Source organism: Triturus cristatus, chromosome 2_1, assembly GCF_964204655.1.
Source record: "Triturus cristatus chromosome 2_1, aTriCri1.1, whole genome shotgun sequence".
In the NCBI taxonomy this organism is placed as follows: domain Eukaryota; kingdom Metazoa; phylum Chordata; class Amphibia; order Caudata; family Salamandridae; genus Triturus; species Triturus cristatus.
In genome coordinates, this window is record NC_140581.1 from 38,509,976 (window position 1) to 38,523,047 (window position 13,072).

The 13,072-nt window shown below is 45.7% G+C and overlaps 1 protein-coding gene across 6 annotated transcripts in view; it reads right to left on the reverse strand.

Annotated features, from left to right (window-relative positions):
- TAF1C (TATA-box binding protein associated factor, RNA polymerase I subunit C) overlaps nucleotides 1-13,072 on the reverse strand; it is a 281,651-nt gene that overhangs the window by 233,734 nt on the left and 34,845 nt on the right. For 3 of the 6 annotated variants that reach the window (XM_085627788.1, XM_085627783.1, XM_085627785.1), the window contains exons 2-4: nucleotides 8,707-8,859; nucleotides 2,261-2,354; nucleotides 2,057-2,163 (exon numbers count right to left, since the gene is read on the reverse strand). In XM_085627788.1, coding sequence (XP_085483914.1) covers nucleotides 2,057-2,163; nucleotides 2,261-2,354; nucleotides 8,707-8,841 — 336 coding nt within the window. In that variant the 5' untranslated portion in view covers nucleotides 8,842-8,859. Of the gene's footprint in view, nucleotides 1-2,056; nucleotides 2,189-2,251; nucleotides 2,355-8,706; nucleotides 8,860-13,072 lie in introns of those variants that run through there. The other 3 variants (XM_085627787.1, XM_085627782.1, XM_085627790.1) reach the window with 2 other exon arrangements.

Here is a 13,072-nt window from a genome sequence, read left to right on the forward strand (position 1 = left end):
TATGATTGTGTTGTATTGATGAGTGACTGCATGTATGAGTGACTGAATGAGTGATTGTGTGTAGATCTAGGAATCAGTGAGTGCGTATGTAGTAACTGGTATTGGTGAGTCGATGGTTTCGAAAATGGTAGTCTGTATTTTACAGTGGGTGTATCAAAGGTTATATGAGAGTGTGATGAGGTGCATCAGATTTTCATGTGGATGATGTCATCAGTGATGTCATTTGAGATGTCATCAGTGATGTCACTGACCATGTCATGAATGATGTAATATGTGACGTCATCAGCAGTGCATTGCGGGGGTGAGAGTTATAGTTAGCTAAACTAACTATAACGGTGAAATTTCTATTGTTTTGTACGAGTGAAATGTCCAACTAACTATAACGTCCCTGAAACCGATTGTTTTTTCAGCGAATTTCTAAGGTTTTTTAAAATGCTAATTTCCAACTATAACGTGCCTGAAACCTATGGTTTTTTTCAGTGAATGTCCAAGGTTTTTTAAGTGGTAATTTCTAACTATAACGTCCCTGAAACCTATGGTTTTTTCAGTGAATTTCAATGTTTTTTTAAATGAGAATTTCGAAGAATAATGTGCCTCAATCCTATGTTTTTTTTAGTTAATTTGTAAGGTTTTATAAATGCTAATTTCTAACTACAACATCCCTATTAAGTCCCCTTGAATCCTGAAGGTCCCTGGTGGCCAAGTAGCCCACCAGGTACCTCCAGTAAGCACCACAGAGCTGCGTTGCAGAGAGGTGTTCCTAGGCCATGCCCCTTTTTACACCACGCTGCAAACGCGGCTTCTGGCGCACTGCTGCTTGGACGATGAAGTCCACTTATGTCCTGAGGTCCTCAGGACTCAAGAGGACCTCATCGCCCCACCAGCAGTGCACCAGAAGCCGCGATTGCAGAGTGGTGTAAAAAGTGGCGTGGCCTCGGACCACCTCTCTGCAACGCAGCTCTGTGGTGCTTACTGGAGGTACCTGGGGGGCTAGTTGGCCCCCATGGACCCTCAGGATTTAAGGAGACTTACTCCCCCAATTTACAACGCGCCAGGGGGTGTGTTTGCACACTTGTAATATCAGGCCCCGCCCCCTCCCTGCACCACTGTGCAAACGCACCCTCTAGCACGTTGTAAGTTGGGGGATTAAGTCCCCTTGAATCCTAAGGGTCCCTGGGGGCCAACTAGCCCACCAGGTACCTCCAGTAAGCGCCATAGAGCTGCACTGCAGAGAAGTGTAAAAAGGGGCGCGGCCTCGGACCACCTCTCTGCAACGCAGCTCTGTGGCACTTACTGGAGGTACCTGGTGGGCTAGTTGGCCCCCATGGACCCTCAGGATTGAAGGGGAATTAATCCCCCAACTTAAAACCCGCCATGGGGCGCGTTTGCACAGTGGTGCAGGGAGGGGGCGGGGCCTGATGTGACAAGTGTGAAAACGGAGTGAAACCTCAGCACAGGAGTCAGCAATGAGACCAGAGCAGAAAATTCAACCTCAGAGGCCAACCATTTGCATCAAATCAGACTCCAAGAATTTGAACACGAAACACATCGCCAATAATTTACAAGGTGTTAAATCTAGAAGAAAAACCCCGGTAAAGTCATGGCTATTTAATGTTTTTAATCATTATTACCTTATACATGCCATAACATAACGAAGAGATCAATGATAAATATGCAACCCTTGAAAATAAATATTTTATTTAAAAACAGTGAAGACCAAACAGGGGTGAATCAGGGAGGAAGACCTTCTGTGCAGTACTAAGGGTCAAGGGTTGATCACATCATCTGCATTAGGCTACTTTACATCACAGAGGTGGGGGCGGCAAATGTCACTGGAAGAATGCTAGATGTTAAATATTAACTAACTGCCCGCTCCGTAGTGCTCCATCAGCAAAGTCATGAAGAATGGATGCAATAACTGTCCAACACAATGGCGCTCCTTTAATAAACTTTGGAATGACTAGGACAGTCTGTATTCAAGCCGGCCACCTAGAGCATACTCCGACTGGGCTTTAGGTCACACTCATGGACACGCCGCTTAGTCGAGCACTCTCACCTGATCGCTAAAGTTCAGAAGCTCATCGTCTTTGGTCTTCCAGGAACTGCTTCGGAGGCGGCCTTGGTACAGCAAGTCCTCTAGATTCACAGAAGGGATCCTGCTCTCTGTAAACAGACAAGCCCAACGCATCTTAGAAGCAACAAGTAGAAAGTTGGCAATCACAGGATCTGAACGAGCACGACAAGCACCTACAGGACTCACCTGCGTTGGGGAGTAGGAACGGGACAGCAGCAGGCTCTGCGGGCTCCCACCTCCTGCCAGTCTTGTTATAAAGTGGAATAAACTGGAACTGCTCCTGCACCAAGGAAGTGAAAGGAAAGCATGGGTCTGTTCAAAAGTTCTCTCTATATAGAGACGGTTTTCTTTATTTCGGAGGTTCTTTCAAGCTGCAACCAAACATCGGGGGCTAATAAGACACTGAAAAAGACGAAGAATCTGGAACATTCATGGCCACCACCAACAGATAAAATGCGAGCATTGGTAAATTAAAAGGGAATAAGCATTGTTGGTCGCCTTTATCATGACAGGGGTCAGATGTGCGTTTCATTGGTGAAATGGCTTCATGCTACACTTGTCACTACTTTACTTCTGCAAGATGTCGTTTTCGTACATCAAGAGGAGGTTGCCCGATTCTTCTGTTATCTCACATTGAAGGGGTGTCCTCTACATCCTTCCCATGCAGGGAAACAACATGGTTCTACGTCATCTCAATTCTGATGGCCAGAAAGAGAAATGTAGCTGCATGACAAGAAGCAGAAATTGAGAATCATCTCATATGGTTTAAGAATGGCACTTACCGCGAAATGAACTTGAGCCGAAGCAAATACCCTTAAGTTGCTTCGAACGAGGGGGGACTCAAAGACCGTTGGTGAATGTTGGGAAACTTATCTCTCCAACACTGAAGCGAAAAACGACACATGCCCACCCTGTCACTACTAGTCAGGGATCATAATTGCACACCGCAATGCACGCTACCTAACCGGGGAGGGTGAGGGGTCGTGAAAGCACTAGGGAGCCTGGGTGCAATATTTTAGAGGGATAGAAACCCAGCCATGGCCCCTGACTGGCCCGAGGACCCCAACCTGCAAGTCTGGCACTGACTTATCACTGGTGCCCCCGCTTCCCCGCGACAATGAACACCATGCCAGTGAGACGCACGTGCCATATTAATCATGCATGCGACTTACCAGTCACCACCAACCCAATCACGCGATACGACTCGCTCAGAATCCCAGCAGACTACACGGTTATAGTTGTTATAATTTAAATTACTTCATTTTCTTTTTTTCTCCTCTTTTTTAAAGAAATGACAAAAGCTGCTGAAATGTCAAGATTTGATGGTATTTAATTTATGACTAATTTGGTTGCATTCGATTGCAAAAACTCAATAAAACACATTAAAAAAAAATGGCAGTTAAGGCTATACAAATGAAAGTAATGTAACATGATCAAAGAGCTTCTTACAGAAAACACTGAAACCATATAGTGAAAAAACACGGACTTGCACTGCACGGTGAAACTAAGCTGTAAGACATGTCCGGTGACCTGTCCCACAGCAATAATCAAAGTGGTGAACGATGGCCAAACACACATCAGGGCTTCGTTGTTTTACAGCACAGAAAAGCAGGAAACCTTCCACAAAGAGGTCCTGCTACGACCGATATTTGCTTCGTATTTTTTAGACGTGTTAGTGAGCGTGCTGGGCTTTTGAAATGCAACAAACTGCAGGAGACAACAAGGTGGTGGAAGGAAGTGCTGAAGTCATGTCAACTACTGGCCCATCACTGTGTTGCACTCGCTTCCTCACACACGATTCTATGTTTAATGCCAACTTCCACCCCCTTGCTCTCAAAGAGACTGCGGTGCTGTGTTCACCTCCCACCCAAGAGCTGGGCCCATGCCCTGATAATATCACACACAGACTTTGGTAATGCCATGCTTGCAGGCTTGCCCTACCTCTCACGTGCTCTCAAAGCCATCATACATTTACCACTAAGCGCCTGTCGTCCACTACAAAGGGTGACCACATTACACTTATCCTCTCCAATTTTCATTAGCTACCAAACTCGACCAGAATAAAGTTTAAACTGGGCTGCCTTAGCTACAGAGTCCTGCCCCTAAACACACCTCTGATCTCTAAAGTCTCAACTAATATGGCGGATTAACAGGAATCAATATTTGTACTTCAAAACAACATACGCTGCTTCTCCAGAGAAGCCACCTTCATCTGATACTCACCAAGTCATAAACCCTCCCTGCTATTTTTCCTCCGACATCTAAATACTCAACATCTGGACGGGACTGTAAGCTACCAAACCATTGATTAGTTGAAGATGTAACTTTGCTTCATGAATGTTCTCTCTGAAGGATGCAAATTATTCCTCCTCCACAAGTCACATTTTATCTTTCGAATAAATGGAGCAAGATGAGATTGCACTACCTGGTCCACTTCTGCACTTACATTAACCCCCAGATAAACTTCTCGATCGACAATTCGTGCATCAAGTGACTGTAGGACTATTCACTAACAGTTGAGTTTTATTTCGATTTAGGGAACAACCAGAAAATGTATCAAAAGACCGGGCATCTTATTCTATCGCCCTCATTGCTTCATCGGGATCAGATGTTACAACTGCAACGTTATCAGTGTGTGCGGGAACTTTGGTATTCCAGCTGTGAAACTGCAAGGGTCTGATGGATGTGCAAGCTTCAAGTTTCCGGATCAAAGGGTCAATATATAGAGAAAATAATATGGGCGAACGGGGACACCCCTGTCTTGTGCTTCTCTTGATTTGTATTTGACCCGACTGTCCCCCATTATCTACAGACAGGGCACGGGTTTACAATAAACTGCCTTAACATGTCTAGCACCAATTCCAAACCAACCAGAACCGTCCAGAGATACTCCCAGGATACCCTGCCAAATGCTTCTTCAATATCGAATGGGGCAAATGCCATGGGATCCCTGGAAACAGCAGCCGCTTCGAAAAGCAGGAGAACTCGACAGATATTGTTTGTTGTGCTCCTCCCCGGAATAGAGCCATGCTGGCTAGCATAGACCATCTTCACAATGATTTGATTTAAACGTGTGGTGGGGACTTTAGAGTATCATTTGGTGTCGCAGTTATATAGGATAATTGGGCTATAAGACCCAGGAATGTACCGAGACTTATTTTCAGAAAAACTACAATATCAGCGACAGACGAAGAGTCCAGGGCCAATTGTCCCTTTTGTACTTGCAAAATCAACTCCCCCAGCACAGAAGCGAAAAGAGTAAAAGAATTAACTTATGAAATTTTAACTGGATCTTTTCAGTTCCCACGGCCTATCGACAAGTATCGCGTCCAGATATTGCATTGGGCTTTCCGCCTCTTGCATCTCCTCAGCACAATAAAGCCCTTCATAATTCCCCCGGACCCCCTCCCAGATCCCTTCGGAGTCCATTAGACTCCTGCCATGATGATGCCCAACTTCAGCGATCTGCCCTGCGGGCACATGCCTCGATGCACCGCGAGATGTCCAACCCGCTCGCTGTATTCATAGCATTCATGTGTCCGAGCCACATATTTTTTTACTACTCTCCTTACAGAGATATTGGTAATAACGCCCTTGGCTTAGACAAGCTTATGCTGAACCTTTTCAAGATCAGCCCCTGCTGAAACCGCAGTAATAAATAGAGCCTCAGCCTCTCTGAGCTACCGGTCTCATTCCCTAGTAACCAAACACTGTTGTTTTCTGATGAGTTCGACTGAAACTATGGGCCTAATTACAAGGTCAGCTGGAAAGCATCCGACCGGCACTGTAGGTTTATAGTCCGACCGTTGTATGATGATGATGGTGGTCGGAGTTTAAACCAGCCGGGGGATCCCATGCGGTTCTGGCAGGCTCAAGGAGCCCGTCGGCCAGTCGGAAAGCCCTCATACTCCCTCAAGGGCGGCATTTCTGCCATCGCGATTATGATGTCAGTTTCCCGACAGCAAATCCATGTAGGCCTTTCCGACATGGGTCTGCTGCCGGAAACAGACTGAGTCCCCCTGGCAGGGCCCCTTTGCCCCCTGACCCTGGGGGGCACCCGCTTAACATCGCATGTGCGGTCGCATCCAAGTAATGAGGTCAGAACCGCCGACCTGAGGTTGGTTGCCTTCCAAGCCGCAATGGTGTTGGTCAGAGGCAACTCTGACCGACATCGTAATGAGGGCCTAAGTGTTTCACCCACATGCTGCTTCCAATGCCAATGACATCTAGAGGAGCAGTGGCATTCTAGAACAAATTACCTCTTAGAAGAATGAAGATTGCCAAGATGGTGCTCAAACCAAGGTTTCTGTATTTTTTTCAACTATAAAAATGTCGTTTGTGGCAGAGCTCTTCTGGCATTTCACAGAGGTTATCTGCAAACCAGGTCTTATTCATGAATAACGAATGCACTGATTCAATCTGTGCACAAATATACGCTTAACTTTGCAAACAAACACTTACCTTCTAACTGGCACAAGTGCCCAAGACATGGACAATTCTAATATTTCTTAAGTGATGTCAATAAATAGAATAGATTGAGCTATTGTATTTGTAGCCATGGTGGAGAGAGCACACCCAGAAGGTGGCATAGGTAGAATTTGTGCTGACTGTACATCTTAAAAGTTGCAAAGTTGATATACGTTTGGTTAACCTTTTAAAAAGCAGTTGCGATTGCTGAATTTTCCTTCATTTTGCATGCCTTTCCCAGTTTTTTTCTCTAGTCAACAATGCACGGGGCTTACCATGCAATGTACTTTATTCTTTTAAAGTGGAACAGAAAATATTTGAAATTTATTGAAAATTAGATAATTTTAAATAATTGGTTTTGATATTTTATTATTTATTGGGTTTTTACACAGCAAGTTACTGTTACAATAACATTTTGGCAATCAAATTACGAAATTGTTATTATTGGCTTCATGTATGAAGTTTGGTCTGCATCTAATCCTTAGGTGCATCTGTGAATATTAGGTGGGGTTTCACATTGCCATGGCGATTTTACACATTACCTTGATTGTACATAAATGTAAAAGTCCGGGGGTCTCCAAAAGTAGGTGAAAAGAGAGTCTATTGTGTACGACTATCACTGATGATACCTCTAGTTGTTCTCGAATAACCGATTTATTATCTGTTGTCAAACCATCAACTTATATTCTTAGCAACCAGTATTAATATTTTAGGTCTCGCCTGACACAGCGCATTCGCTGGTCTGGCGAGACTTTTTGTGAGGGCTCAAAAAATTCTACCATTGCCAGCCTAGAGCTACAGTGCATGTGCGCGGACGCGCGCTTAGGAGCAGAGGCAGGCATACCTCGTCATGCTCATTAAGCGCCCGCGATCACTTTCGCGGCGCCCCTTTAATGTTCTCGTTCAAAGAACATCAAACATCAAAGAACATGTTGTTATGTTAATGCTTTGCTGCGCCCGTTTGACTTACACTGTGCTTTCTCTTTCCACAAACTCTATGTTTGTTTTCCTTTATTTTGAGATGCTTTTAGTATTACTGTTTTGTCACTTAAAGAACATTAAGGAAATGTTACTGTGAAACTGGACAACGTTCACAGTGTTTATTTCTGATCGCAGCGGCTGCTTCATGTCCGTTGCACCATTCAGGGAGTCCTTTCGTTGGCGCTTTCATGAGGAAGCTGGAAACTTTTGGCACATTCTCTTGAAAAGCACAGCATGTTGGCGACTGGTTAATCGATTAGACCTATGTAGCGCTTTAGATCCCAAAGCGCTATGGTGGGTGCAGCAGATACAACTCATGAAATATGGGGTGCATCTCACAAGGAGGGGGCAGGTTTGAGTGCACATTGGCTGCAATCGAACTCTTAAGATGATGGGCTGTGTGTATCCATTATCAGCACTCAGTCTTCCCTAAATGATCTTGTTTGTTTTGTTGTTGTGTTAATGCTTTGCTGCGCCCGTTTGACTTACAACGTGCTTTCTCTTTCCACAACCACACACACCCAACCACACACACCCAAACCCAACCACACCCACCCAAACCCAACCACACCCAACCACACACACAAAACCACAACCATACACACAACCACAGCCACACACAACCACAGCCAACCGCACACACACACACACAACCACACACACAACCACACATCCACAGCTGCACCCACAACCACACCCACCACACACACACCCAACCACACACACAACCACACCAAGCATTGGCATAGCCAATAGGTCTAGTCTTTGGGACCTTATAAGTGTTTAGCCACGCAACAGTTGATGTGGTTGCACCAAGGATATTGTGCTGCATAACTAAATACTTAGAAGGTCCCAAAAGCGAGACCTATTGGCTATGCCAATGCTCGTTACAATTTCCTACTTGGGCCACAACCAGAATCTTCACAACAATCTTCTGTTAGCCGCAAGCCCCACCACTGGATTACACCTGCTGACAAATACTAAGAATAAAGCGGATCCAGAGGCAAATTCATCTTTTCTGGCATCCTTTCCAGAGAGATGGGTCTAGGTCTAATAAAGAGAAGACTGAGCATAACTAAAGGGTGCTTCTTTGAATGAGTTCCATCTCCCCTCATGGGCACTGCTGAGGCGGTGGCAGGGTCTACTGTGCATATTTTTGAGCCGTTTACAGGTTCCCAGCCTACCTTGGATGCACCGGTGCAGACCATCTGAACCTTGCTGTACTCTCCCCATCCGGACAACTGGGGGCCACAGGAGGCGTCTCTACTGCAGGGACCAACAGTATAGAAACTCGGGAACAGGCATTCTGGAAACTCCATGTCAACAAACACCGACCGCTGTTAACAATAAAGAAAGAAAAATTCAATAGGAGCTTTCATAGACTGTGGCCTGAGGTCTTCATGTCATCACAATAAAGCACTGCAATGTTCTCCGACATACCCACATCCCCCACAAATCATCTCTGCATCAGATCGGTTTCACACTGCACTGCGCTGAACTTGGATCACAGTCACCTAGTGGTTTACAAGTATCTCCAAATACATGAACCAAGTACTAGTCCCAACTTACCTTTCCAGCTAGCAGGTGAGTGTACTCTACTGCCCATACAATGTCTGTCTACCCGTGGAAGACTATATTTCATTTCTTTTTTGCGAAAGAAACATGGCTATATGATGCACTAATCTTGTATCCTGCCATTGTCGCCCTAGACTATAAAAACCATTTTGGTAGCCTTTAGACTAGTCAGGCAGCCATATTGATATATATTTTACAGGTATGAAGGTTGCACCATTCTTTCCAGAGCAGACTGCGAACCAATCCCCATTTCTTGGTGTTCCGCTCTATTTTCCATCCTCATCTGTGATTAATAATGGCTCCCTGACCAAGTTCTCCTCTTCCCCACATCTGTCACTCGCATTCCCTTCCTTGAATGCCCATGTGTATTTCTGTTCTCACAGCGGTCTTCCATCTAAGGGGTCTGTCAATTTTCTGATCATTCCAATCCATTAATTCTACTTTCATTGGTTCCTATGAGTCTCTTCTGCTAGAGCTTATTGTGTGAGATCTTGTCCCCACTCCTCGCTTTTCGGGGTTCAGGGTGAAGTTAATGTCCAGTATAAAGCGTTTTGCCAGGAGCGACCCCAGGCCTGCAAATCTACATCTCACTTTACTGCCTTTGGGTGTAGAAACTAGTCCTAGCGATCAGGATGTAGCTTAGTCATGACCTCTCCCCAATTTTCATTCATGATCCTACAGAACCACATCATATGTCTGAGGTTTGTACCCGCTTCTCACCTTGGCTAGATGCCTTATTTATCGTGATACATGCTACATAGCTTCAGAGGCGTCAGGTGGGTCCTATGTAGAATGTTAAATTGTACTCATTCTAATCTGGCGATACCCTGGCTGTTTCCATATGCAAGTATGCCTTTTACCATTCTATATCTGCTAATGGTTCCAGATTGCTTGTGTCATATTGTTGTCCAACTCAGTCTCCCTTTTGCTTGGCCCGCTCCCAACACTTTATACAGATTGCACAGCAATTTTGATCCCTACCCCAGCCCTAGAATTGAGACTGTTCTTTTCATACCTGAAGGAGGCTTTGCAGAGCCCGTTCGAATTTCACTTGCACTCTTGCTAGTTTAGCATACTGCCTGGCTGGATGTGGCCCAGTCCCAAAGCTCTTCGTGCCTCAAACGCAGCCATCCACTAGCATATACACGTTTTATAAATCTCCCCCAACACCCAGCTATCATAGGATCTATGGCTGATACAGTAGCAAAGCGAGTACATCTTTATAACAGGCTGATCTTTAGAGGCACTCTTAAAACTTTAGTAGAACTCAGAGTTTGATCACTCACACTTCACTTGTTATGCCACTGTTAGACATGGCTATTCTCTCCAATCCCCATCCCACGGACTGAGTGATGACGAGGAGTGGTAACTAATCTGACACTGTGGGACCAGAATTAGGTGGAGATGCAACCATAATGGGATGCCCAAGATAATTCGATGGACATGGCTTAACAGGCATAAAGACATATTTCAGTGTTCAAAAATAGGTCTAGAGCCCCAAATACTCCAAACATACTAATGTGCTCTCAACATCAGAATCTCATTCAATAAAGCCCTCAGTATAATTGACAAACTAAAAGAGACAACAACATCCAAGTGTACTTTAGCATCTCGGATCCCCTTGACACTACAATTCCTCGGGCTCTGGGTGGGCTCAAGTTAACTTCACCATGACAGAGTTTCTCTTCTACAAAAAATAATCCGCTCACCTGCCCAGCTCCAACTGGAAAATCTTTCCCTTTGAATGTTCCCACTCTTGTACAGCAGAGAAGATTTGAAAGCAAAGTATACATGTATTCACCAATGAAATGTAAGCAAATATCACATTAGAGGCGGGTGCTATACACAGTGCGTGGTCTTATGGCGCAGTGCTCGAGTGGAATAAAGGTGAATATAAACCCCAAGTTATGGTTCAGTTGCACTTTCCATTTAAAATGTGTTGGACTTGGCCGTTTTTGCAGGGTCATCCCTGAACTTTTTGCCTTCCTCTTGTATTTCTTCTGATCTGTTGTTGGCTGTTTTAGGACTCTGGGCACTTTACCACTGCTGATCAGTGTTAAAGTGCATATGCTCTCTATTGTAAATTGATGTATGGATTAGTGACTCCATGATTGGCTTATTTGGTTTACTTGTCAGACCCTAGTACAGTGCACTGCGGGTGCCCAGGGCTTGTAAATCAAATGCTGCTAGTGGGTTTGCAGCACTGGTTGTGCCACCCACCAAAGCAGCCTGTAAAGTGTGTCTCAGCCCTGCCATTGTATAGCCTATGTGCAGTCTGGTACTGCCATGTTGACTGGCCAAGTGCACCCACTTGCCAGTCCCTAAACCTTCCCTTCTCTTCATATCAGACACCCCTAAGGTAGACCCAAGGGCAGGGTGCATTGTAAGTAAAAGGTATGACATGCCCTGGTGTGTGTGGCATGTCCCAATAGTGAATTACAGCCATTTTAGTTTTTCACTATTGCAAGGATACCTGTTCCCCGTAGGCCAGAATGGGCAGTTTCATTATAACACCTTATAATCCTAACTGACCCAGGGAACATGGTAGAAATTCGAGTTTAGTATGCCTGAACTCTAGAATGATAAAATACATCTTTTAGTGAAGTTTGATTTTAACATTCTGTGTTTGAAAATAACACTTTCAGAAAGTAGGTCTTTTCTTGCCTAACTATCCAAGCCTGCCTCTGCTAGGTTGTGTATTCCTTGTCTGGAGTTAGAGTGACAGGGGCTGGGGGATTCCAGGAGACTGGGTGAGTCAGCACAAATAGGGAGATCTGCATGTAGAGTGGTGGGAGGAATTGCACCTGGGTCTGAATAAGGCTGTGCCTTCCCTCCACAATGCTGGCTCCACTCCCTGTGGTGTGTCTGATGTCCCTGGCCCACACTGTCAAAGGAAAGGAGTCCTGTAAACAAAGTGCTCCAAGACTGACCAGAACTGGTTTGGACTAGGCAAAGGCCTTCAGAGAACAAAGAGAATAGGAGTATAAATACTGGGGCCCATACCCCAAGACTTTAGATCACTTCTGGGAAAACAAGAAGATCCTTTGCGGAGGAAAGGAACCAGAGAGAGAGACTGCAGGAGGAGACTATCCCTATGCGGTGTGATGTTTGAGGATTGGCCGGCAGTGGTTAGCTGATTGCCAAAGAAAGGAGAAAGGACTTTGTGCTACTTTCATCAACTTGTAAGAAGATCTCCAAGGGCTTGAACTAGAGCTTGCCTCCTGCTGAAGTCTCAGGGACAACAGACTTCACCCACCAGCTTTCCCCTGCCTTTCCTTCCTGGGAATTGAAGTCCCTGCTGTGGAGCTGGGCCTTCTGAGAGACTGCGTGTCGCCAGGAGCTGGAAGTGCGACTCAAGACAAAGAAGCGTGTCGCCGCCGCATCAGTTGTCGTCGCATCACTGGAGAAGAGGGTCGCCGTTGCAGCAGATGCCGTCGCATCACCGGAGAAGCGTGCCGCTGCTGCCATTGCATTACCCAAAGCGCCTTGCATCACTGGAGAAGAGTGTCGCCGTCGCAGCAGACACCATTGCATCACCGGAGAAGCGTGTCGCTGTCGCAGCCGCTGTCGTTGCATCGCTGAGGAAGCGTACCGCCGCTGCCGCATCGCATCACCGAGGTGCCCCGCATCCCTGGAGAAAGTGTCGCCGTCACAGCAGACGCCGTCCCATCGCCAGGGAAGCGTGTCGCAGGGCCTGTCGTGGCTCAAGAAGATTCACTGAGTCGCCGTACACCAGTCGGGCCTGCACGCATCACCCCTTCGTTGTCACTATATTACTGTATGTGTTCACAAATGCTTTACACACTGCCTCTGAGATAAGCCTACCTACTCGTGCCAAGCTACCAAGGGGGTGAGCAGGGGTTATTTTAGTAGTGTACCCCCTTACCCTGACTAGACGCAAGGGTACCTATTTGGTAAAAGGTACCTACCTCTGCCAACTAGAGACCCACAAATATAACAAAATGCATTTTTTTT